Source organism: Opisthorchis viverrini (genome assembly GCF_000715545.1).
Source record: "Opisthorchis viverrini unplaced genomic scaffold opera_v5_92, whole genome shotgun sequence".
Taxonomy (NCBI): Eukaryota; Metazoa; Platyhelminthes; class Trematoda; order Opisthorchiida; family Opisthorchiidae; genus Opisthorchis; species Opisthorchis viverrini.
Genome location: NW_008751748.1, coordinates 273,052 through 297,824, shown reverse-complemented (window position 1 = coordinate 297,824; position 24,773 = coordinate 273,052). Strand labels below are relative to the sequence as shown.

The 24,773-nt window shown below is 46.0% G+C and overlaps 1 protein-coding gene across 1 annotated transcript in view; it reads left to right on the top strand.

Moving 5' to 3' along the window:
- The window catches only part of T265_05087 (hypothetical protein), a gene marked incomplete at both ends in the record, with an annotated part of 44,582 nt that extends 24,922 nt beyond the window's left edge, over positions 1 to 19,660 (top strand). The window contains 4 exons of the mRNA XM_009170004.1: positions 1,571 to 1,933; positions 7,595 to 10,363; positions 13,885 to 14,457; positions 17,801 to 19,660. Coding sequence (XP_009168268.1) covers positions 1,571 to 1,933; positions 7,595 to 10,363; positions 13,885 to 14,457; positions 17,801 to 18,379 — 4,284 coding nt within the window. The remainder of the gene's footprint in view (positions 1 to 1,570; positions 1,934 to 7,594; positions 10,364 to 13,884; positions 14,458 to 17,800) is intronic.
- Between the last annotated feature and the right edge of the window lie 5,113 nt (positions 19,661 to 24,773).

Here is a 24,773-nt window from a genome sequence, read left to right as displayed (position 1 = left end):
TATATATATGCCAACCCGTTGTGCCATGGACTAACCCATTTCGAGTGTGCCCATCAAAAATCGAGCCTTCTTACACGATTCTGATACAATTTTGCTGCAAATATCCAGACACCAGCAAGTCCTAGATATCAGCTAGTATTCCCCTTCCATAACATAGGGTTTCTGCACAATGGATTTTTCTTTGGGTCACTCTACAGTGCGCAGTGCGGGAAATTTAACATTTTTCGATCAGTTTTTATTAGATCAGCCTATGTTACTTGCCTTCTCTCTTCCTATGTATGCATTCGGATGTCCATCGCTTTCACTAAACTTCGAGACTCGCCTGAATTCAATACGTGTGAGGGAAAATATCGCATGACACTCAGTCGGGACCACTGAATTCCCTGTGTGGAGTGTTGACATAGAGAGATGCCACGCCTGACCATACGAATTGAGAAACAGTCCCTAACCAAAGGGTAGCATGTACAAGGCATCACTCAACCCAGCAACGCCGTTTCTAACAGTTCGTCCGGGTCATCTTGAACCGATGCTGCACAAAGGTTCTTACGAACTTTTAACAGAGTACGGCACATGCTTTATAGGGGTTGTAACTGGTAAGGCTGCACGATAGACGGATGAACAACGATCTATGGGACATTCGTGCAATGTAGACTTATGGAAGAAAGTGTCTTTGGTGTTGATTCCGACATGCTGAGCAGACGTCACCCAGTGGAACTAGAAACCAAATGGTCAATGACTGAATCGAATGACTGACGATAAGGACAAGAGTTGTTTGCGCTTGATTTTGCTGTCCCAAAACTCTACGCACGTGCGCCTGGGTCCCATTAATGGGTTTATCTTAGTTTGCCTTGGTAGTTGCCCAACGAAAGGGCGTCAAAATGCCGGAATTTAAAAAGTGCTAGTCTCAAGTGCTTCTCACCAGAGTTCGTTGCTCTCAACTTCACTGTTCGTTCTTCATATCAATTAGCGACAATGACGGGTCAGAGAACGACGAAGGATGTTCACACTATGTTTCCAACTTTTCCGCCTGTTTTGGTTTTGATATGTTGTACGGATTTACGCTCACTTCCTACTGCCTCCCGTCTTCTGCATACCATACCGTTATCAACTAGAAGATGCAAGTGCAGGTGCAGGTCCTGGTCGATACATTCAGCCACATTGGCTTCGTCTGGGTGATCAAGCTATTCGTACGAGTTCATGGGAAACTTACCGCTTACTGCATACCATACCGTTATCAACTAGAAGACGCAGGTGCAGCAAGTCCTGGTCGATACATTCAGCCACAGTGGCTTCGTCTGGGTGATGAAGCTATTCTTACGAGTTCATGGGAAACTTACCGCTTGCTGTTTTCCGCTCTGCCCAGGAAAAAAATCGTACGTGCCGAACTTGTTTACAGAGAATGAAATAGTGCGTAAACCATTCAGTACTGTGCTCTCAAGCTACACACGTCAGTGAATCGGGTCGGAGTGGATTGAATAGATAATCTGTAAACCGGTAGCCAAACTCAATGTAGCCTCTATTCTATCCATTGATTTTTACTTTTCATTACCTTCTGATTTTGTTTTTACAGGTGGTCTGCAACAAACAAGAAGTGACCCCCACAAAGTTGGACAGCAGTGACACCGAATCGGTAGATGAACACATAAATCTTGCCTTTTTGAGCAAGTGCCCTTCATCGGCTAAACATGAGCTGGAACCAACCTTCGTCTTTCTTCTCCGGTGCCCCTATTGCAACATGAGCACGGTGCGTTGGAATTACTTCCAAATGCATGCCTCAACTTGTCCAACTGCTTTACGGTCGGTCAAAGCTAGCAAACATCAGACCTCGTCTACCGCTTACAGATGTCGCGTCTACTGGTGTTCTGAATGTCAAGCTGTGTCCACCGAGAAGCATCTGGTAACCGAGCATGCGACCTTTTCTCATGAAGGGAAAGTGAGTTACTTCAACCGTTGATTATGCACAACTATCCTATCTCACTTCGATCTCAGTAGGATCACGGGATGGATTCTGTTGTCCTTTGTGAGAACTCCATCCTCAAGAAGACAGGTGGTTTTACCCGGGCTCTTATTATCTAAGCAGTCAGAACTTCTTGTGACAGGTTTCCTAAGCAGATGACTTAAACGTGTGTTCCACGAATTGCACGATTCTTGAGGATTTTTTCTAAAGAATTATGCATATAAGCTTGCGAAACAGTTCCAGTTGCGTCACTTCGGCTCAACTTGTTGTTTCTCTCCAGAACGCTGTTTGAATCTACCAGCCCCTTAGTCGCACTCATTGGCCATAGGTCCGTACCTGACAACTGAGCGTGCGTATCTCCGGCGATGATTTTCGTACTGGCTTACTCTTAGCGTCGTCTATGCCATTCATCACCTAACTGGCACGCCCAGATGCGCATTTGCCACCCATGTTTGCTACTCCAGTTCATTTAGTGGTGGAACTAACCGTAGTCTTTGTTCGGGCCACAAATCACCATTTGTTCCACGCCCGCTTGCATACTATATCACGCCCGATGGAAAGGTCTCAGGCCTGCCTGGAACACACAAAGAAGATAGCTGGCGTGGTCTCTTCTGGTTGAGTGGGAATGCAGAGATGGATGGGACAGGAGAGAAAGGCAGGCAGTGAGATGGTGACGACCACCGTATCATTGACCTGCGCGACTGCAGGTTCCTCCGCGTTGTCCTGGTATGTGTGGTGCGAGGCACACGCGTGTGCGCGTGTATGTACATTGTATGTCTGAATGGAGTGGGTACACACGAAAGGGACAGAACTTGGTGGATGGTAGAGCCAGCCAGCAAAATGATGGGCGGACGAACGGACGCGGCTTAGCGTTGTCCGCGCGCTACCGGGCTGTTGGACTCCATGGTCAATCGCTTCAGGTCCCAGATTGTGTGTTGGATGCTGTATGTGTCTATGGTTGTGTTGGTATGGCTGCGTTGCCTTGTGAGGACACGTAGAGTGACATGAATGTTGTTGTACAGCTGTTGGGTGGGCAAACCGAAGCGGTCGGTGTGGGAGCTTACCACAATGCAGAAATCGGTTGTCTGGCTTGAGGACGCTTGAACGAAGTGTTATGCCTTGGCGGGCACGCGTATTGTGGCCGTTGTTGTTGTTGTGGCCACGGTTGCTGTTGGATCGTGGGCCATTGCGCTAGATTACGCGTGCATGCATACAAGCAAGCAACTAAGCACGACTGGCTGCATACACACGCACAAAGCAACTTGACTGCAAGCGCTTCGTCTTCAAACACTCGGTGTGATATCGAACAGTGTACTATCGATTGGTGGTAGGCTTGACGCGGTCAATGTATTTGCTTTCAGGACAAACAACTGACCGACCAGCGCTAGCTGTGGTTAGTCCGACTTCGCAGTAGCTTGGCGGAAAGCCAGCTGGTGGTGTCATCGGACGTCCTACAGAGCGCATGGTGGTTTACTGCTGGTGGGAATAAAAAAATTGCTAATGGTGCCATTGAATGGAAGCTCTTGTTCAACCATGGACCTCAGGAACTCAATATCCCATTATTTTTAAAGTGGTGAAGATGAAAATACATTGTATTCTTCCCTCTGACTGTTCCTGTTTGTCGGTTATATTTTAAATCTTTACTAGGGGGCAAGAATGTATATGATTCCGTGGTGAAGACACGATACAAGTACAGTAGCTCTTAATTCGCACTTTAATTTCAGTTCCCTTTGTTACTGGAAAGCCTAGTTAACTTTGACCATTTGTTTTTCCCCTGTAAACCAGACTCCTCTTCGCTACAGCATTTTTGTCTCTACCGCATTTCTTGAAGTTCGTGCTAAAGGAACACGATTTTACAGCTGACGTCGTCTATCACGCGATAATTGCGGACCGTAGGGTTTCCGTCAAATACGCTTTTTTGCGTGTCCATTTGGTTTTTACCGGTGACTCACATGCGTCCCAGCTGAATTTCTCGTTTATGATGTTCTTTGAAGGAGGGTTCTCAGTAACCTTATGAGTGGTGTTTTACGTCAATGGAACGAACAGTTTATTTAATTTTGGGTAGATTTATCGGTGAAATGGAGCCAGAACAACTAAATACCATAACGGAAAAGCCCCATAATGAAGTGGGATCAAAGTGATTTTTAAAATGTTACCAATAATGGAAAACCTCACAATTTCAAACGGACGCATACAGGAGACTTATTCGATTTTCCACACATCATGATTTTAAATAAAAGTGTACAACGGAACACCCTCTATTCGTTCACTTATAAAAATTGACTTCGAAAACGGTATAGCTTAGATCAGTACCTATACAAATGCAACCAACTGTAAGTGGCCCAAGTAATTCTACTGCACGGTTTGCTATGCGCCTTACATCTGCCATGCGCTGTTGCACGGACGGTTGAGACTAGTTGAGGAAGCGGTTCATATGCCTGGACAGTGGTGTTAGTCTTAATGGGGAAGGTTGAAGCTGCTTTTTTATCTTTGTCAGTGTGAATTCATCTTCGCTGTACGGAGCAACGACGCAATCCATTCCATGCCTCGGTGCGATTGATAAATTTGGTCCTTGTAGGCAAAAGGCAGAGGAGCCGCCAACGTTCCATAAACTGTTGCCCACCTCTGGTTGAAGCACCGGATTAGTGATGTTAAGTTCCGTCGAATGGCTTCTCGGAGAAAGAACTCATGTTCAACTGATAAGCAGATGATACACCATGGGTTTTGTCGGCTTAGTCATGTGTTTCGGATGCCAGAGAATAGTCTGCTTTGCAAACGACCTCGTGTTAGTCACTTCGTGATCCACCAGCGAAACATGAAAGCCAGTACCAGCAAACCCAGTCGAACTGACAGCCTTCGTCTAACCGCATGGGGGCCTCAAGACAACCACTACACTAACACACTAATTAGAGATTCTAGTGCACTCCTTTGTCATAGTTATTTGTAAATGACAATTTTTTGGTGAACATGCTGCTGAGCATGTTGAAATCTGGGGAAAAAGTGTTTTGATAGTAAATCGGTTTAACTAACAAGTGGTACGATCTACTCATGATGATGTTACCGGTGCTTCCACCCCGCAGTGAAGGTATATCACTAGCATCGAGATAATAGCGACAAAAAGTCATTGCCCTGGAAATTTTGACCAATCGATAGGCGTTAGAAATTGGAAAACCTAGCTTACCAATGGACAACCGAGTCAGATGTACGACGGCGCAGAAGTCAGCAGTGGTTCGAAAAGAACAAACGTTGCCAGATCCATATTAGTTTTTAGGGGATGTGATTCCAGCATGGCGATTTTCTTTCACGTAGAATGCTCACCATACCGAAATTTTGAATACCACTGGTTACTGCCGAGTGGTAAGATTCGAGATCTTTACTTTTAGTTGTTCAGGCCTGTAACAATCATCTGCAAGCTAACTGGGCAGACCTGTACAAGGTACACAGGCTAGTACGTTACACAGATTGCGATCAGTTACTCAGCTAATGCAGCCTATCTGGGTGATGCAGAGGTGGCCAACTTTTGATCTAGAAGAGGGGTATGAAAGATATTTAAAAGAGTCTGGGTGCTGTCGATGCGACTCGCCTTTCAGGATCGAATGATGTGAGGGGACTGAATGATCCCCACTGCTCCTGGTTGAAGACGCTGCTAATCGATGTCACTGCCGTCCTCGTCAGTTTCTATCCAGATTGCCTGAATGAGTTTGGAGGTATAGGCACTTCGGAATGATTGTAGTAAGCTAACACTAAGTCACTTCCCCACCCACCTTCATTCTTTTCTTCATAAAGACTTTCAGGTGAATCATGGTTGTACGGCAGCGATGCATCAGTGTCGAACATTGATGTCATGCTGTTGATAATGATGTGGGTGAACGTAGGTCACTGAAACGGGACAAGATCGATGCCACAGGTATTCAGCCAATACTGACTTCCGAACATGAACTTGACGTTCATTAGTATTCCAGTAAGAGCCTTCAAAGAACTGTATATGTTATCAACAGTTCTGAGTGGAACTCACCATCCTTCGGTATTGTGAAAGGGACAACCGGTGAAATAGTCAGATATGCATGTACTTTCTACTCCGCGTTCGGTACTGATTGAAACTTATCAGAGGCTTTTGAATCGTACCGTTCTTCCGATTGGTGAAATGATGAGGCTTTTAGAATCTGCCCAAACGACAGTGGTAGCGTTCGGGCGGCTTGGGTTATCGTAAGCACCATCTACGCAAGTTGATTCTTTGTTAAGCGTCCTCTCGTGTGACGATTTCTTGTTGAGGATGAAGAATCACTGTAATTTTGTTTTCTCTTGACAATACGAGACACTTTAGAATCCACACAAAATTAAATATGTTTTCCATCTCGCTAAGAAATATGTAACTGTAAATGCATGTTAGTCAGTATTTGCTGTTGGCCCTATCGTCTGCAAAAGTTTGAAGAATTTCACAATTTTTGAGAGTCTGAGGAAGTTTGAGTGTTACATCATTTCATACTTCCTGTGCGTATTAGGAAGACGAAATAACAGGTGGCCTTTGTGCAGGGCATGCAGTTGAAGAATATTACAAACGAGAGATTCATTTGAGTCTCCCCTGAAAACCAAATTGTATTTGTCGAAATCTGTCCAACTTGGGTTCAAGTATGACATAAGGTTGACGGAAACTCGGAGACTGGGCTTACCTAATGAGCCCCAAGAATGGCGAAAACGGTCATGGATTGTCGAAGAGTTTTCAGCAACCGTGTTAGTGGTATCCCTTATAAAGATGGGATTTATATTGCTAACCGTCTACGCAAGCACTCTTGTTGTATGACTGTGGAATCTGGCCATAGCAAACCAAAGAGCTTAGACGTTTTCAACTATTGGAACGTTGTCGGATTCCTTGCTGTTGAAGGGGACGATGTCTGTCAAATCAAGCCATGGCATCTCTCCATGAAAGCAAACTAAAGTTGATCAACTCCGATAGCTGTGTTGCTTATTTCACGTACCGTAGTTCTCTTTACACTATATAGTTTAGAATCTCGCACAGAGAAATGGGTCTGGGACAAGTGGCGTCCTGGTGATATGCTTGCGGTCTGTGTTAAAGAGCGCATACGGACAAAATGCTCATACGGAACAGTCTGGTCAGTTGCAAGTTGCCGCTGCTATTTGACATTTTCTAGGTTGGTTAGCTGTACACATCTTACACTTCCCAACATTAAGTGCTCTCACCAGGCACAGAAAGCGTTTGGAAGCTTTCCTGCTTATTTTAGCCACGCCCACTCAGATCAGTCTCTCAACGGGTCCCTATTTCTGATTTCAATTCAAATGTTCATGTAACTTCAGGATCACCTCAAAATGCACATTGTCACGTACGTCCTAGCTTCCAAAATCTACTAGAGGTGAAGGTCGTTGACGAAAACTGAAGACCACTGGCTTTCAGTTCCAGACAGGATTTGCGGGCTATGCTGACAATATTCGTGAAGGCTGATGTGTTTATAACTGGTCTTTGCAATTAGCTGAATATTTAGATGTAGATGGTAGGCAAATGGTCTCGTTTTTGTTATTCCGAACTTCCTACTTTTGTTAATTTTTGGCGAACGTGTCGAGTATTGCTTACTGACGGCAAGTGACACCTCACTCATCGCTTTCCTTCCTTCTCCCCAACAGGCTGTCGTCGTACATGAGAAGCTGCATATCCGGCTGTTGGACTCTAATCTATTGTCTGTACTCCCTGATCCATCACTCAGTCAAAGTACAATCAACTCGTCGGCGATGCCTGGTGCACTAGGGACAAACAATCTGGGATCTAATGCGACTATGTTCGGTTCTTTATACGGGAATCCTGTTCGGCCGTCCTCACCTGAAGACGAGGATGAATCGGAATCACCAATGAACCTAGCTGCTCTTGCCCGACCCTCAGCTTCGAAATTTGGCTATGCTGGCCGTAACCAGCAATGTGTTTCCTCAATTTCTGCGCGTCCTAGCCTTCAGGCGAATACTTCCTGCCAAGCCTCTTCAACCTCAGTGTCTTGGAATCCTGCTGGAGGCTGCAACACTCGTGACCCTTCATTATCGCTACTCCAGAGTGCGGCTGCGTTGAAGAAGCTGCAAGAAATCACTGCAACCGGATGTCCTGATGGTACTAATATGTCAGCATCCGATGCGGCATCAGCTGTGGCCGCAATGGCTGCTGCAGCTCTCACGGGTCTTACTGGTTTTGATGTTACTAACCCTCTTTCATCAGCCCAGGCACTGCCCAACAGAGCACCACCATCCTCGATACCTGGTCTAACGAATGTCACTTCCAAATCTCCCGGCATCACCAGTGTTGAACTTGGTACTCATCCACTTGCTATGGCTCAGAAGGACAAGCCCCTCGAGCTGCTCGAAAACTCTGGACTGGAAGCACACAGACAATGTATGGACTCGACGGCAGAGGGAGTCATTGATTCATTGGGCTGTGGAGTCAAGTCTTCCGATGGGGCCCGAGCTGCTGATGACTTGGTTTCCTTTCCTTTTGATGAGACAAAGTTTCGAAAAGAGCTTACAGGTCGTATCAGACCAAACATCTTGGACTCTTTGGTAGCAAAAATGCACCAATTCGCGTCGTATTTTGTGCGAATTTTGGGTAAGGAAAACCACCGTCGTATCCCCGTTTGTCCTGAGTGTGAAAAGGTATTCCCTTATGGACTGGGAGATTTCAAACGCCATCTATTGACTGTCCATTTGGAAGTTCCTAGAGAATATTTGAAGGATTGCTTACGCTTTACCTACCTGCCGAAGAGCGAGGAAAAGTTCCAGGAGATGCAAGAGCAATTAGCCATGCGGCTTATGAAACCACGTCTTTTGGAGGCTGGTCGCAGACGGGTACCGTTGCCTTATTCCATCGTCATTCTTCGAAGACTGACTCGCCATCTGCCAATCGCAACACGAGAATTTTTGGAACAGAAAATGCAAGTATACAGTCGCTTGTCAGTCATTGTGGACACACGCGGTGGTTTTCGACGTTACCGATGCAACCACTGCTCCTATTCTTCACCACATGCTCTGGCTGATGTTCGGAAACATATTCTTGGATCACACTGTGGCATATCCACGAAGCATTTCCGCCATTGTCTCCAAGCCTCACGACTTGATCCTGTTGAGTATACGCTCTTTTCGGACGACAAGTTGGCACGTCTCGCACGCGATTTCATGCATCGCAGACATGGATCGGAAGCCTTCCAATCTGTAGGAGATCGGTCACCGTCGCCAAATGACAGTGCCAGCCAAAATGGTATCACAGAGTGTGACTCTTTAGATTCCAGTCCATCACGTGCCAACTCGGACTCCAAATCGCAGGATGCTTACGTGTCTCACTTTACGGCAGTTGTCCCAGGCTCCAAAAATCGCGTAACGGTTCGCATTCGTCCGCCCATTCCTCCAGACGACCTCACATTCTCTGTACCCTCGAGTGTTGCCAGCCCTGCCAATGGTGATATGTATTCTCACTCCTCTCCTCCCCACTCGCCTGAGTCCCCGGAATCGTTTAGTGAGTTTCATTCGTCCACAGCCACGGTTGACAATCTGGACCTCAACGCTCTCTCTTCCATCCCTGGGCTTGAAGGCGCTGACAGCATTGTCGATCTATCCCTACCGTTTTCCGAGCCCGTTCTCCGTCAACTTATGGATGCTGCTGGGGCAACGAAAGCCCACCTGGATGACATGTTGGCAAAAATGCACATCTATTCTACCTATCAGATGACTCGAATTTGCAAGGGCGATCGCACTTTGGCTTTTCGTTGTCCATGCGGTCGGTTATTTATTACCACCAGAGCACCAGATCTCAAAATTCGTGCAGCCACGCTCGCCGACAGTCGCCGTCACGTTATGGGTGTACATGCTCGGATTCCGCACGAGTTCATTACAATTTGCTGTCAGGCCTCACGGATTGCACGTGAGTACGATTTCCAGATCTACCCGGACGATATGCTCCTACGACTAGCCATGGATAGGCCCATCAAATTGACAAAATTACCACCGGTGGGAGCGCCACCTTCTGGTCGAACTTCATCATCCTTATCTCTACCGTCAGCGAAGCCGCTGGCAGTAAATTCTCCATTGGGTCAGTCACGGACAAATGATAGTTCGGATCATCTTGATGTAAATTCGGAAGGTTTGGACCAATCGATTAACATGGACAGCTTGGAATTGCAATCCAACTGTTCTGCAGACGGACTACATGGGTTGCGTGATCCAAATGAGGATGAACTTGCATCGTTAGCTGATGATAAGAAAAACCCCAAACCTCCAGAGGATCCTATATGTCAACTGACTTTAGCACAGTCTTCTGGTACAGAGGAAGTCGAACGTGTAATCAATCTACCCTATTCGTCAGATGCACTGCACAGCCTAGTCGAGGGCTACTGTCCACCGAGTTATTTTCCTGTCTTGGAGGTGAGTATATTCGTCCATGATTTAGTGTGTCAAAGTCATTCCTGTACATTGTGAGATCTTACCATTCTCGTTCCAGAGCCTGGTGTTTTTTTAGTCTTACTTAAGTTCTGTTCATCACGCAATTCCGTAATCGTATTACCCGACTATTCAGTCGGCCTTAGTGACGAGAAGGCACATCACCAGATAATAATGATACCAGAGTATCTCAAAGCCGTGGTGTTCCCTCCTTTGTATTTTGTTGCCCTGTAGCCCTATTACGGTGCCTGTAACATTCCAGATGATGGGAATTTGGCGATGGATTTGTATTGCTCTGTTTTCTACTACTGTTTGCCGTCAACAGTTAAGCGCTCGACCATGTCTATCAACTGGCTTCTCATAGGGATACTTCGTCTCCGTTTGACACATGATGAACTGTCGCCACTGTCACCAGTATCTTGAGGAGACCAGCCGACTTTTTCTCACCAATTCGTTCACTTCAATCGCTTTACCATCAGGTCGTTCTTTATGGATGCCACTTATATCTGTGTGCGTGCATACGTTAGACCTAGTTGCTTTTTGAGTCGCGACAACTTGATTTCATGCACCGATTGCGTCATCTTGACGTTTTCCCTCGTTCATTCATTTTCGTTCTGGCACCAGTTCGAACATTCGACGATGTCGATGTGCCTGTGTGTATGCAAATAGAACAAGTCTCTCAGACATGTGCGCTTGCACTCGCCTGCTCCTCCGCGTGCGCATATGTTTGTACTTCATCGGAGTGGTTCGCGCTCTTGTGGCACATGCGTCTCTCACGCGAACGTGTGTACAGTCCTGTATATGCTTCGAACCAAGCGCGCCAGTTCCCGCACATGCACACAGACCAGACATTAGTGGCCTGGCTGATTGGTTTCTCTGTGAAGCAGATTCTGCACTTTTCTCGCGAGCATCACACGGGTTCTTGTTTTGTCCCGTATGTGGGTCAGTAGCTTTATGGTTGTTTGGCCGCTTGTGGATCGGCGACCATCTATTGATCCCATTTCTATGGGCTCTTGGTTCATCCCTTTCCCAATTTGTATGAATACCAAGCAACTGTCTATGCCACGCATTGTGCATATGGATAAAAACATGCAGTCCTTCATGCAATGCTACAATGGGAATAGAAAACGGCCAGGTCTTTTCTAGCTTAGAGATCACTTAAGTCTTACTCTGCTTTTGAATTTGTGAGCCAATCTTTCAGCTACGGTTTATCTTGCATAAACCAACGCATCGAGAACGTCAGGTTCAATGTCGATTCTCCACTGTTGTGCTCAGCCTGGACGATTACAATCTAGAGCATCCAGTCTCATCTTGGCTCAATCAGATACAACGTCTTTGAGCAATAAATGACGGCTTCTCGTGGGTAAAGGAGTCATTTTCAGCCCTCCCCTGAGTTGGTCTAAGCATGCTCTAATTATCCAAGGTGTACTGTGCAAGCATTAGCTCACGTGCTACCTCATTTCAAGCAATGAATGGTCTCGTTTACTGTCGTTCGGAGTGGCTCAGCTGACAACCCATTGGTGTTGATGAATATTCATGGTTTTTTACCGGTTACGTTCAAAGAATTACCCGTCCGTTTCATTGTCATTCGTTTCGTGGTACATCGGTTACCTCATAGTCTCGGCTGATTTCGCCTGTTTGGTTACCTTGATTGGCGTTTATATGGCAGATACGTCATGTGAGGGTAACAGTTGCGGTTTCATGTCTCCTTCTGCGCACATGGGTATGGTCAGCTTACTTGGGTGTAATGTTGTCGCGCTCCGATTCCCTCACGTGTGCGGATATTGAAGCCAATCCCAGCTGTATTACGATTGAGATGCAGGTGGTATATATGTGGTTATATACACCCTTTGTTTAAGTAGACCCCAACAGATATGGTGTTTTTTGGGACGCCCTAAGTTTTGTCCATCTCGCCACCCGGAATTTCGTAAGCCATAACGTCTCTCACTGCCCCAGTTTCTGTTGAGTACATTCATTCTGATTCCGTTTTTAGCTTTAGTAAAAGTGCGTTGCGCGATATTATATTATGGCTTATCGGATCAGAAATGTGGAATGCGTAATCCTTCTTATTTAGCCCAATGAATATATCAAAATATCAAAGGTCATTTACGCGAAATTTTGCCTGTCCAAACTCCCGCCCAGACAGCATCATATCTGTACGCACTTGGGGAAAAACTTCGCGATGTTTCGATGTCTCACTAGGGCCAGTGTCTGCTATCAAGAAAGCGGGATTAAGCGTAACAATGCACTCAAACCCAATCAATCGTATACAGATTACCTTACCCACTTCTGCTCATAGCCTGTGGACAGTCCGCTTGCTGAAGTGAACTTCGAGTTCATGTTATCGCCTCACCCCGGAACCGTAGCCTTCTGCATTCGGACTTGAACACAATATGCATTCGTTTTATAGTACTATGACCTATTTTTCAGTAATATGTATGGCCAAATAGGAGGATGTCCGCTTAGATGCCGGTGAATTTACGCCCGACATCTAGCCCTTCGAACTTAGCATCAGATCAAATCCGAGAACTTTTTGCCCTCTGTGATGCTGCTTCAGGACGGACAGAGCAGTGCAATAGATTTCTACCACCGAAATACGACTCGGTTTTTCTTGGTTGTCATGTTGCAAGGAGGGAACACCATGGGGAAAGGTGGTGTTTGACTCTTCGTGGGGGGTCATACCATGCCTGATTTTGAGCTGATCATGGAGCGGCTTCTCCCAGGTCTTCTGGGATCAGGATGCAGTCGTGCGGTTTTCTTTCACTCACTACCCGGCTCCAGTTGCCTGTCTCCTCGACGTCTGTCCGTCAAAGGTGTGGAGCCATGGAGGATTTCATTTCCCACTGAATACAAAATGCCGCTTAGCTTAACAAGAAGTATCAGAGGGGTAACAGGTAGCGGACTACCGCGCCGTTTCTCAGGGACTGGCTGATTGTATCACTCGACTTTCGACAGCGTGTTTCAGATTCACTGCAGCTACCCTAACAATCTTACATACCTCAGGTTTTACTAATAGAAAATATTTTCTCTCTTTGAACAGGAAAAGATGGACGTTTACAGTGCACACAAAGTGTTTATCACTCGGCGTCGCGGCAGACGTTATTTTTGTTGTTCCGGCTGTGCCTCTTCTTCACCCCACGGAATGGGTGACATACGTAAACACATTTTAGGCGTACATGCCAAGGTGCCGGAACGATACAAAGCAGCTGCGATGCACTGCAGCCGCTTGAGCCGAGAAGACAATACTCTGCTGCCAAATCACGTGCTGCTACATTTGGCCAAAATGAAATGGAAAGGAACCGTGATCAAACCATTGGCAGATTTGGATCTCTCCCAGTTTGGAACGCGACGAGCCTCTGCAATGGGACTTGTGCGACCCTCTGGTGGGCAGTTTGCTTCTCAGGTCTACCAACCCTCTATACAGCATAGGGATTCGGAAAAACTGACTGCTTTGTCAACGACAGCCAGCAGTGCGAAAGCGAACAATGTTGAACGAGGTTCTTCAGCTAGTCCATCCAAATCGCCCGTTATCCTGCACTGCAATGGGACTTGTGCGACCCTCTGGTGGGCAGTTTGCTTCTCAGGTCTACCAACCCTCTATACAGCATAGGGATTCGGAAAAACTGACTGCTTTGTCAACGACAGCCAGCAGTGCGAAAGCGAACAATGTTGAACGAGGTTCTTCAGCTAGTCCATCCAAATCGCCCGATTATCCTGCAACATACGATTCGAACGTTCCACCGATAGACGTGGAATTCAACCACTCTGGCTCTGAGGACAAATTGGATTCGGGTCAGTTCTATATTGTTCGCATGAATGTCGACAAGGATCAGTCAATCGCCGGTCACGGAAGTCTGGTGTATGCATGCTCCGTATGTCTGTTCTTCTCAACGTACGTCGGTGCGGCTCGGGCTCATGTGGTTCGTCGGCATATGCGATTACCGGCTCATACCTGCGTCTATTGTCATCAAGCATTTAAAACTGGTAAAGAAGCCCTCAAGCACCATGAGCTAACACACGCGGAGCTAGATTATGTAACAGGGGAGCAGCTACGCACCTACAGCAGAGCAGTGTTAGAGGTGAGTGACGCTTCTACGTTCCTATTGATTGCTGCGTTTGTTTATGTGGAAGCCTTTTTTAAGCTTACCCCATTCAATCTTCTTGATCCTATTTGGAATGTGTGCTCGCTCGGGGTAACAAGATCGATGCGGTATGTGTGCGTGTGCGTGTATTTAGAATCACGTCATGATCCTCTTTGCGGAATTCCAACATCGACCAGCCGATCAGGATTCCATGATAGCATTGTTTTGGGTATCTCCTTTTGAAGTTCATTCATACTCTAATTGCAATTTGTTTTTCTGGTGGTCAGTTGCACCATGATTCTGTGTGAAGTTAGTCAGTTTTAGTGTATACCTAACTGGCCCGATTTTGTGGCGAATCGATTCCTAGCGCATAGTCAGTCAGCTGTGAGTGTGCTCATAGTTTTGCTTGAAAGTGTCGTGCAGTCAACTTCCGGAGCGCTTGTACTTGTCGTCTGACGATGAATGCCAGCAGCCAAGCTTGCACGCCGGTCGAGCGTAACTGGAGCATCCATTGTAGATACGTCAGTGTCGTCCATGTTATGCGGATCTGTACACAGTGGTGGTGCTTTTTTTATTAAGACTGAAGAATTCAGCACAAACGGTCTCTGTATTCCCAAGCCCTCGATGTACAATCGCCAGCGTTGACTAAAGACGGTGGAATACAAACCATGACAACGCGGGTAGAATAATCGATATTGCCAACTGTCCACAACCTTCAGATTATTAGTGCCTCAAGTTACAATTGTACTTGTTGGTACTTTTCATCCTCGGTGACTGGTGATTGGGAGAGAAGAATCACAAACTAAAGTTGATAGCTTGGAGCTTCAGTGAGCGGAATTTGGGTTCAAATTTGATTAGGCCTAGACATATAATATAGTAGTAATGATGTGAGTAGATCAGTAAGTCGGTCAGTTACCTCGGTATACCCCGCGTACCAAAGCACAACAGTTCTCATTAGCTCAGTTTCTTCATGGAGGATTAGGAAAATAATCGAAATGAAAGCCTTACTTTAGAGAAGATGACCCTGTAAATTCATTGAGGTTAACGCGTTTCAGCTGTCTGATACAAGTGTTAGACAGCTATCCCTGGAAGATACTAGCTCTGATGCAGGGCGACCATTGGTTGGGTTACGGTGCCACGTTTATCAGAGTCATGAGTTCCCAGTTCCCCAGTCTTCCTAAGGTGAGGCGACAGTTGCTAATGCTGCTGAGTGGATTGGCAAAGGCTTTCACGCTCCGTTGCCACATCATTGACCAACCGCTCCTGAGTCGTCTCAACCCGACGTATAGTTGGTCAAAAAGAGCTTGTCCAAATAAACAGTTCTCTGGCTTAACCAGTATTTGCTGTTTGTATAGTTTCCCTGGCGCCTACGTGCAGGCGAACCAGTATTTGCTGTTTGTATAGTTTCCCTGGCGCCTATAAAAACTTCTGATCGTTTCGATATCCGGTTTCGATTGATACGTGCGGGCAATCCTTTGCTGATAACTTCAAAAGCTGTTGACAGTACACACCATTTTCCCACATTCTGCAAATCATCATTATTATCACTGGACTGGTTTATTTCTTGGCGCTTTTGGGTCAACTTAGCTCAGCGTTGTGGCCGTGGAGGCTAAGGATCGCCTTGCGTCCTACGGCGTACACTTCGGTGGAAGTCCACCGTCACAATGCCATCGTCAGGGTCGAAGTGCTTGTCTAGACAGAACGACTACGTTCCACTGGAGCTCTCCGCCGTTAGCTGATTGCCACATGCCTGGTTTGTAGTCGATTGCCTCCAGATAACACGTGAGCGCTTGTGCTGGAAGTTCACACCGGCTGGAAATAGCCTCAAATCTACCGCGTGAATTATGCTATCGACCTGGATATTTATGTCAACCGCTCAAATCACAGCATCGGTGCTTTTTGCCGACCAAATCAGCCGTGACTAATCTATATAGAAATTATCAGCTTCTGTCTGTCAATGAATATACTAATACAACAAATAACCACCGTTCGCCGCGTCGAGGTGAAACCACAATCCGCTCTCATCTCTGGGATTCTATACAGTCTCACACCGCAGGCATCGTGAACCGCCGTATCATGATCGTTAGACATCCAAAGACTGAACCGGATTAAATTTGAGTTCGTCGTGAGAGATTTGTGGTCTAACTGAACTGCGGCTTTCCATGCGTATTTCGGAGACAATGTACATAAATTGGAAGCAAAAGCAGTCTGAGTAGGGTAGTGCTGTTGCTCAAATGACATGGTATTGAAAGCCACAAGTTGGGGTAGATCTTTGGAATTTATTATTGGTTTATTTTTCTTTTTCTGGGTAGAAGTTTATATATGGGGATTAGATGAGGTGTTTAGATGAAGTCCATTGAATGAAGGGCTTTAAGGGCGAAGGATACTTTTCGTTTACCCTCTTTGAAAGAGGCGTTTGATTCAGGTACTCAACCTTGAGCCTTTGGCTCAAAAGTTTGATCCGCAAAGTAGTAAAAAGATGTGGAGTTTTGTTCAGTGAGCCTTCTCCTAATCCCTGACTTGAGAGTCCGGACCGCGAATCAACGGGTGTTCTTGGCTCTGTCCTTAGAGGGCCACTTCCCGATCCCGTGAGAGAGTCCGGACCGCGAATCAACGGGTGTTGGATCTGTCCTTGGAGGGCCACTTCCCGATCCCGTGGCAACCTTCTGACCCATCTGGCTGTGGGGCCTAGCCTGACTCGAGGGAGTATGCCATAAGCGCATGGCTTCTGGTGCTGTTATGCACAGCAATTGCGTTTGGAGTCAAATAGGGTTTGTGTTGAGGTTTATCTGTTTTCGGACCGTTCACACGACCAACCAATGAGTTGTCATAGTATCCATCTTTTAGGGTCTACGTTTTGTGTTGAGGTTTATCTGTTTTCGGACCGTATTGTTCACACGACCAACCAATGAGTCGTCATAGTGTCCATCTTTTAGGGTCTACGTTCTCGATCCCGTCCGTTCTTCGTTGAAGTATGAGAATGCTGCCTACTTGGCCCGTGGGATGACTGCACAACCGAAGTCCGACCGCCATGACCAAGTGACAGTTTTAGTGCATTACTGACCAAAGCCCATGACTGTTTTTAACCGTCTTTATCCCATTTCAGGGCGAGTAGGTCGCCAGACTACCAGTTACGTCTTTCCCGACTTTCTTTAGGTAATAACCTAACCGTTTCATATCTTTCCTACTCAGTCTAGCTGACCAGAAAAGCTTTTATGCGGAACACGATCCCCTGGACGCTGCTGTAGACAAAATTTTCCAACGAGCATCTGACCTTTCAGACTAAGAACTCTTATGAACAGTTCACTTCTTGATTCTCGCTGCATTTCGTCCTCTTCAGGTTCCAATAAAAGACATTACATCCGAGCCGACCGAGCGTGTGGCAGAACTTCAACAAGGTTTGCGGACACAAGGCCTCAATCGGCTGACTGATGAGGATGCAGAGGATGCTACTTTGTTCGAAAACGAAATGGACGAGGATGGGTTGAGCATGCCTACAGATGTGGCGGACAAGAATGCTTCGGAAGATTACTTGCAAAGTGTGTTCCCATCTCCCGCCGGGTTTGTTGGTGAAAAACCAGCAAAAGTGCCCCGTCTGGAAGGAGAAATGCAGAGATTCTCGAACGGCGCTGCCCTATCCTCTTGCGACAGAACAGATGTCACCGTTACGTTGAATGGTACAAGCGTTAAATTTTCGACTCCAAATAACTTGCCCCGGGTCGGTTTGAGCGGTTCGAGTAGGCGCAAACCAAGCAAACTTCAATTGGTTCAGCTCAAACCATCGACCGAACTCGACGGGACCGCTAGTGTTTGTCGTAACGACATAGACCAATCAAACCAGTGTGAGAACCAAAACTGGGATTGCTCTTCACCACCTGAACTACCTGGGAAACTCATCCTTGATGTCGGTGAAGTTTGACCCTACCTGTAGACCTTGTAAATATTTCCAGCCGTTCGTATCCAGACGAATTTGTACCAATTCGTACGTCTGCATATCACGGTCTCCTCCATTTCAAACCCCAGGAGGACACTGCGGTCCACTCCCCATGTCTTGCTCTTTTGTTCAACTGTTGTATTTATTTAGCTTTTTTCTCTTTTGTTTGTCTGTTTTCCTTTTTCTTGTTCCATGTTCTTTCGTTACTTGTATGCCAATTCCTGTTGTTGCCAATTCAATATAGGGGTGGTGGTACATGTTTCGGCGAGAATGCTTGGGGTTATCAATTTTCATTTTCTGCAGCGCACTGCGTTTTTTTGACGGGGGGCACTGGCCATCGTGCACCCACCTTCAGATCGACGTCTACCTCTCTATACACATGAACTCCTTTTTTCCTTGTTTTCTATTACTATTCTTGAGAGAAACTGCAAACCAAATAAGGCTCACCCCCAGTCCACCTCGCACGTTGTTCCCGAACTAATCAGCCTGGTCGTCTTTTTTTCAAACCAGCCGTCACCCCCAAAGCATTTATGAAATTAACTCCAGAGTTCTACCGGAAACTAATCGTTCTTCGTGCCACCGCGTAACGAGGACTTGTACTAAAGCAGTTGCCAGCTACGCGCATCGCACCCTACGTCCTATGTTTCCACTCATCTGAACCGGATTCTCCCCGCTACACACATTCACTGCATAATTCAAGGTATCTCTTGCAAAACTGTATGAGCTCCTTTGAGCAATGGTAACCAGATGTATTGAGGTCTGTGATCTTCCATATGTGATCGCCTTTCTGGTCCACTCAGTAGTTTACCGCATCCCACTACTACCATTATTGATCTCCTGCCTACCCGTGCTGCGGCGTTTGTTGACCCCCACTTATCCACCGGCGTATGAGTTGTCCACTGTTTGCAATCCCATACCTAGGTTTTTTGGCTATGCACAGATTCTGTCTCAGTTCCAAATGGCTCTGTTTCCGTCCCATTCGGTTTTGTGCTCTGGTCTCTTGCTGCCACGCGCAACCAAACCCTGACTTTGACACGTGTGCAAGTTCGTATGTATATTATCAACGTGGTGGCAGGTTTGTAGATGGTCTGTGGCCTACCTCCTCGTGTTAGTGCTGATTATCTCCGTCACTCTTGCGTACAATCGTTGCTTTTCTCAATTTCTGACGCTGGTTTTGTTGTTGTGTTGTTTCATTTCTGCTCCATTACACAACCAACCAAGTGATAAACGCTACTATTACTACGAATAAAGTCGTATGCTTCTGAAATAATTCTGTTTCTGAGACGAGACTTGGTCACCGTATTATAGATCACCGGTTATAGGTGAACTGTGTCCCGCGTAGCTAGCGTGTCAGATCAAGATGCGCGCTCTGGTCATGTGACAAACTGTTTTCCACCCAAATTTGTGCTGACTTGCTTAATCGAGTCTGATTATAGGGTCAAGGACCGCGACGACAGCCGGATAGGTTACGTCACTTTGATGTTGGCCATCTTTTATGCAATTATACTTGACGTTGGTGCTAATCCCTGTTTACTCGTTAAAGTGGCCAGAGTGCCAGCATTTTTAAACACCCTGATGATATTCGATTACTCAGAGTTAGATGGCTGTTGGCGTGGCTTCTACACCGAAGGAGCACAGGTAGACTCCAATTTCGCACGAAGCGCGACATCCAGGGTTTGGGTCGGAGGTAAGGTCATCTGCGCAAGCACCCAAAAGACGCCTGTGGTGCTACCTTGCTCTAATATTCTGAATGGTGAGATGTTGACTAGAACAGCCGTAGCGTTAGTTGCATTACTTAGATGCGAAGCGTTTGTACGTTTATCAGTCTGGGGTCGTCCCGCTTGAGCTGTTGGTGAAACATTAAGGTAACAAGTCCTTTGTCCTTCCTCAGTATGGAGTAACCAACCCTTTAAGAAAGTTAGAATCAAAGTAATGCACTGACTTTCGGAACAACCACCTGACAAATGCTCCCTCAGGAATTCGATTCCACTTTGTCTCACCCTAATCTAACAGCGAACTTATATCCCACTTTCGAACTGGAGACTTATGTGGTGAACTCGACGTGCTACTCATTTTATACCAAACGCCGTCTACTGACGTAGCCGTGGTGACAGTTTTACAATTAGACTCCAATGTATTCCAAAATCTGGCATTTCGCCCCAATGGTCCGCACCGACCGGTCAGTTTGCAAACTTCGATTGGTGAATGATTTTGACGGAATATAACGACCAGATTTACTCAGTCTAGCATATGATGTGGAGTTAATTCACCTGAATTTTACCAGCACGGTTTAAGGCAAACGGCTTTCACCTGCCCAGTAAAACTGTTCTTAAAACCGCCTAACCCACGTGTTCATCAGCCAAGTACTCCAGCAAGTTGGTTTACCCTAAGCATACCGGGGTAAAGCCTAAATATTATAGTGAAACAGTAGTTTCAATGCTCACCTGGACTCTAGAGAAGCCACCTAGAGTGGGGGGTTGGATACTTTTCGTAGTGACAACCTTGAGGAGACCACCGTATCCAGCCGTTGTAGGAAGCATTTGGATCGTCAGCGTCAATAGCATATAATGTTAGTCATTTCTGATTGCATGGTTCGGAGAATTCGCCTTCATAACACCCGAATAGTCCTACTCTCCTGGCTCGCCTCTTCTCCTGATATCCTGGGTTCCGATCCCGGTTCGGTTGAGGATATTCCCCACCGATGAGCATTAATAAGAGCGAAACCCAAGTTCAGTACTCCCCTCGTTGATGTGGACTAACTGTGCCAGGAGAGAAGGACGGTCCAAGTGGGAGTAACTTGGGTACATGTAGGCTTTTTGATAAGGAGCGAAAAAATATGGATGGCGCAAAACTGGTGTCCTGTTTCCATGGCGATTGGGAAGATCGGTCAATTATCATGTTTAGGTCAGCTCCATCCATAATGGCCACGCATTAACGACGAACTATTACAATGTTGCCTTTACAGTATACGTTGCTTAATTGTTAGGTGAGAGACGAATTTAACAACCCAGACAAATACACTTTTGCATGCTAATTTGGTTTTGACGGGAGACTCACCCGGAACCCAGCCGAATATCTCGCTTATGATGTTTTTAAACAACTGGATGTGCTCTACCGGGTCGCCTCGTGTTTCAGTTGTTACGATATTCGAGATACCGCGAAACGTGATATGTAAGCGCAGTCTCCGAGTTTCCGTCAATCCTATGTTCTACTTGAACCCAAATAGCTTAAAAATACCATAAGCGAAGGATTCAACTGGCTTCCAGGTGAATCTATCGTCAAAACCAAATTGGTTTGCAAAGGAACGTAGTTCGTTAATTCCGTGCAATTCGGATTCAAGTAGAACCTAAGGTTGACATATACTCGGACACTGCTCCTACCTGATGAGCCCCAAGAAGGGCGAAACCGGTCGTGAGTTGTCGAAGAATTTTCAGCAACCTTGTGAGTGTTGTATTGCGTTTAATAAACCCCACTTAGGGACGAAACTAAACAGTACCAAGATCACAAATTTCATACATGCATTTGTCGGTCCTTTTAATCTCGTCATCACAAGATTCATTAAATATACTTGGGCAGTCAGCTAAGAGTAAGATACCATAATCTTATGTTGCTGACGGTTTCCCTTTGCTGCGAGATTCGGGAACGGTGGTTGTGTCAACTTGACTATCCATCTACGCTGCTCAGTACATTGGGCTTTGGTAGCGTAGAAGGAAAAGAGTTGACGTTGGAAAAGAGTTGGCGTTTCTGAAACCCACACGAAGGTCAGGTGGAACCTGCGCGATTAGCGGTTCGAAAGAATCGATAGATCCTGATTCCTTTGTCGGACACGTGGTGCACCGGACAACTAAAATTCGAAAGCCCTTGACGCTCCACCTGTCGTGAATGAAGTGCTAAACTCACGTGTTACAAAGGCACTGTTCGAACATGGAAAACTTTTTGGTGGATACATTTCTCTTGAAATGTACCGTACTGTGGGTGATATGTTAATTTCTGTCCCATGGAACTCAACTGACAGACGGCAGACTTTCGACGATGCACCGCCGCGCCTTTTGGCTCTTTCAGTCCAACTTGAGGTTTACAGGAACTTTTGAGGTTATGAGGGAGCTGTACATCGATTCACTATTACGCAACACCAGGCCATTATCGCACGGGTTGGTTTAATATATATTGTCGGTAGCTTTGCTAGTACCGGTTGACGCCAAGTCCGTCGCTTGAGCTCATATTCATCACTACGATTTATGACTCAATTCCACTAATGTAGCTGTGGTAAACAATGAGTTTGGCATTTTTCAGTGCATAGTTGTCATGCAATTATGAGGGTCAACGTGCTGCCACGTTGCCCAAGCAACCAAGGCGTGATGGCTGGGCTAAATTCACGAGTTATAACCTATGAGCTATCCCGCGCTCGTTAGTCCAATTCTATCCACAACTATGAATGATGCAGCTTACGACCAATTTATTCTGAAACGACTTAAACATAATTGTACTCTCTTTAGGTGTCGCATGCGAGTGTAAAGTGCTTTTCAGTGGAACCATGAACTTTCCTACCATGTGGAGTTGCGTGATCTTTGCTTACTCTCGGATAGAACAGTACAATGGGGTGATCGATTAACACCTTCATTTCTTGTCGGAATGCATCTTTCCTCGAGAAGACGCCCCATAGAGGAGTATTTTATCTGAATTCTATCACGGAAGGTTCATAAAAAATCAGTAGTCTTTTTTGATGACATGCACAGTATGTTCAGATGAATTCCATCCACCAGGGTTACGCATGTCATCACTTGGATGGGACAGGTCACCTGTGGGCTGAGTAGCTACACATCTGCATTAAGATTGGACGATGTGATTAGTCGGTCACCGAGAACTGTTCCATGAACACATTCAGCTTGAACCCCACATCACGGCGGTCATTGTTGACTATCAACCTCAGGGTGGTCAGTGTTGCTGATGTGCGGATTTCCACAAATAGTAATTCATGGAAGATGTGGGAGTCCTGTGCTTTTGCTGATCTTTGCTGATCCTTTTGCACGTATCTGAGCAAGTGCACCAATCGGAAGGCTGTTTACTCTTTACTTGGGGCTTCAGCTTCTTATCCTCCTGCGATGCTTTTGTAGGACTATGGCTACTAGCCTCAACGAGAGCTGCGGGATGTCTGAATCGACACTGTGAAGCTCGCGGATCTGCACGTCTCGATAACCAATACTGCGGGACCTTTTGTGATTATTTATCTCAAGGAATTCAACCTAAAGAGTGCTAAATAAGTAGCTTATCTGCAGAGAACTGCCTAACTTGTAAACAGTTTTTTCTCAGAGCCATTGTTGTCGACTTTGCCCATGGTCTGTCAAGCTGCTGTCAAAGCCAGCGCATGTGACACGCTCGATCCGTATTCATCTCGACGTTTGCATTAGTTGTCTGTATGGCGTGTTCATAATTTCGATAAACTTAGTTACATATTTCGGATATCGCGGTCCCGTCTGGCTTGAGAAGATAATGAAGGGTAAATAAACCCACAAGACTTTTTCCGCATACATCACCTCGTCACGGAAAGCTGGGTTGAATATCGATACTGTGCATTTCTGAGTCCACTTTTACTCGCATTCTGGTGTGTAGTTTGAATGATGACTGTCAAAGTTGGGGATGTGATGACGTCAAGGCGTGCATCATGTTAGCATCCCTCTAAGATTCTATAAAAGCACACACACAAGACGAAGTAGTCCGCTTTGGCGGCAAGTGAATGGTACCGAAGAACAACTATTCCGAGGATTTCACTGACCATCGATGACCACAAGTCATCAACGACCAGAATGACGTAATAAATAAGTTGGCCTGTATTCGGTGTTGGTTTTTTGGATCATATCGTGAAAAGAAGGAATAACCATCTTTTCCCATGATAAATACTGCTCATAGGAAATAATCTTTGTCCTAGACAATGCTCACATAGAACCGGAAGTTATCAGTAAGGATCATGGCGTTGACAGGCGTTTTGTGTATTGGCACAAAACTACCCGGATATTCGTGGCTTTGTCGGACAAACTGTACCAGAGAATTGCAGTTAGAACTAGTCCATCTGTTTCCTCTAGGTTTCAGATGGATGTTTTTGTCCAGCGCTACGAAGAAAAATTGTTGTGTTTAGGAAACGAAACTATAGGTTATCATACAGCATATGTCTGTGTCTCATCCGCATTAGTTATCCACAGCCAATTAATCACAGGTAACCTGAGATAGCCATTCCCTCGCTAGCTGATTTATTTCACTTGCACTTTTCAACTCAGCTTTTTTTCTAATTTAATGTTCCTTACTTAGCGGTGAAACTAGAACAGACAAAATTATGCATTTCGGCCTCAGTCCACCCAACTATACACTGGTGGTGTCCCCCCAA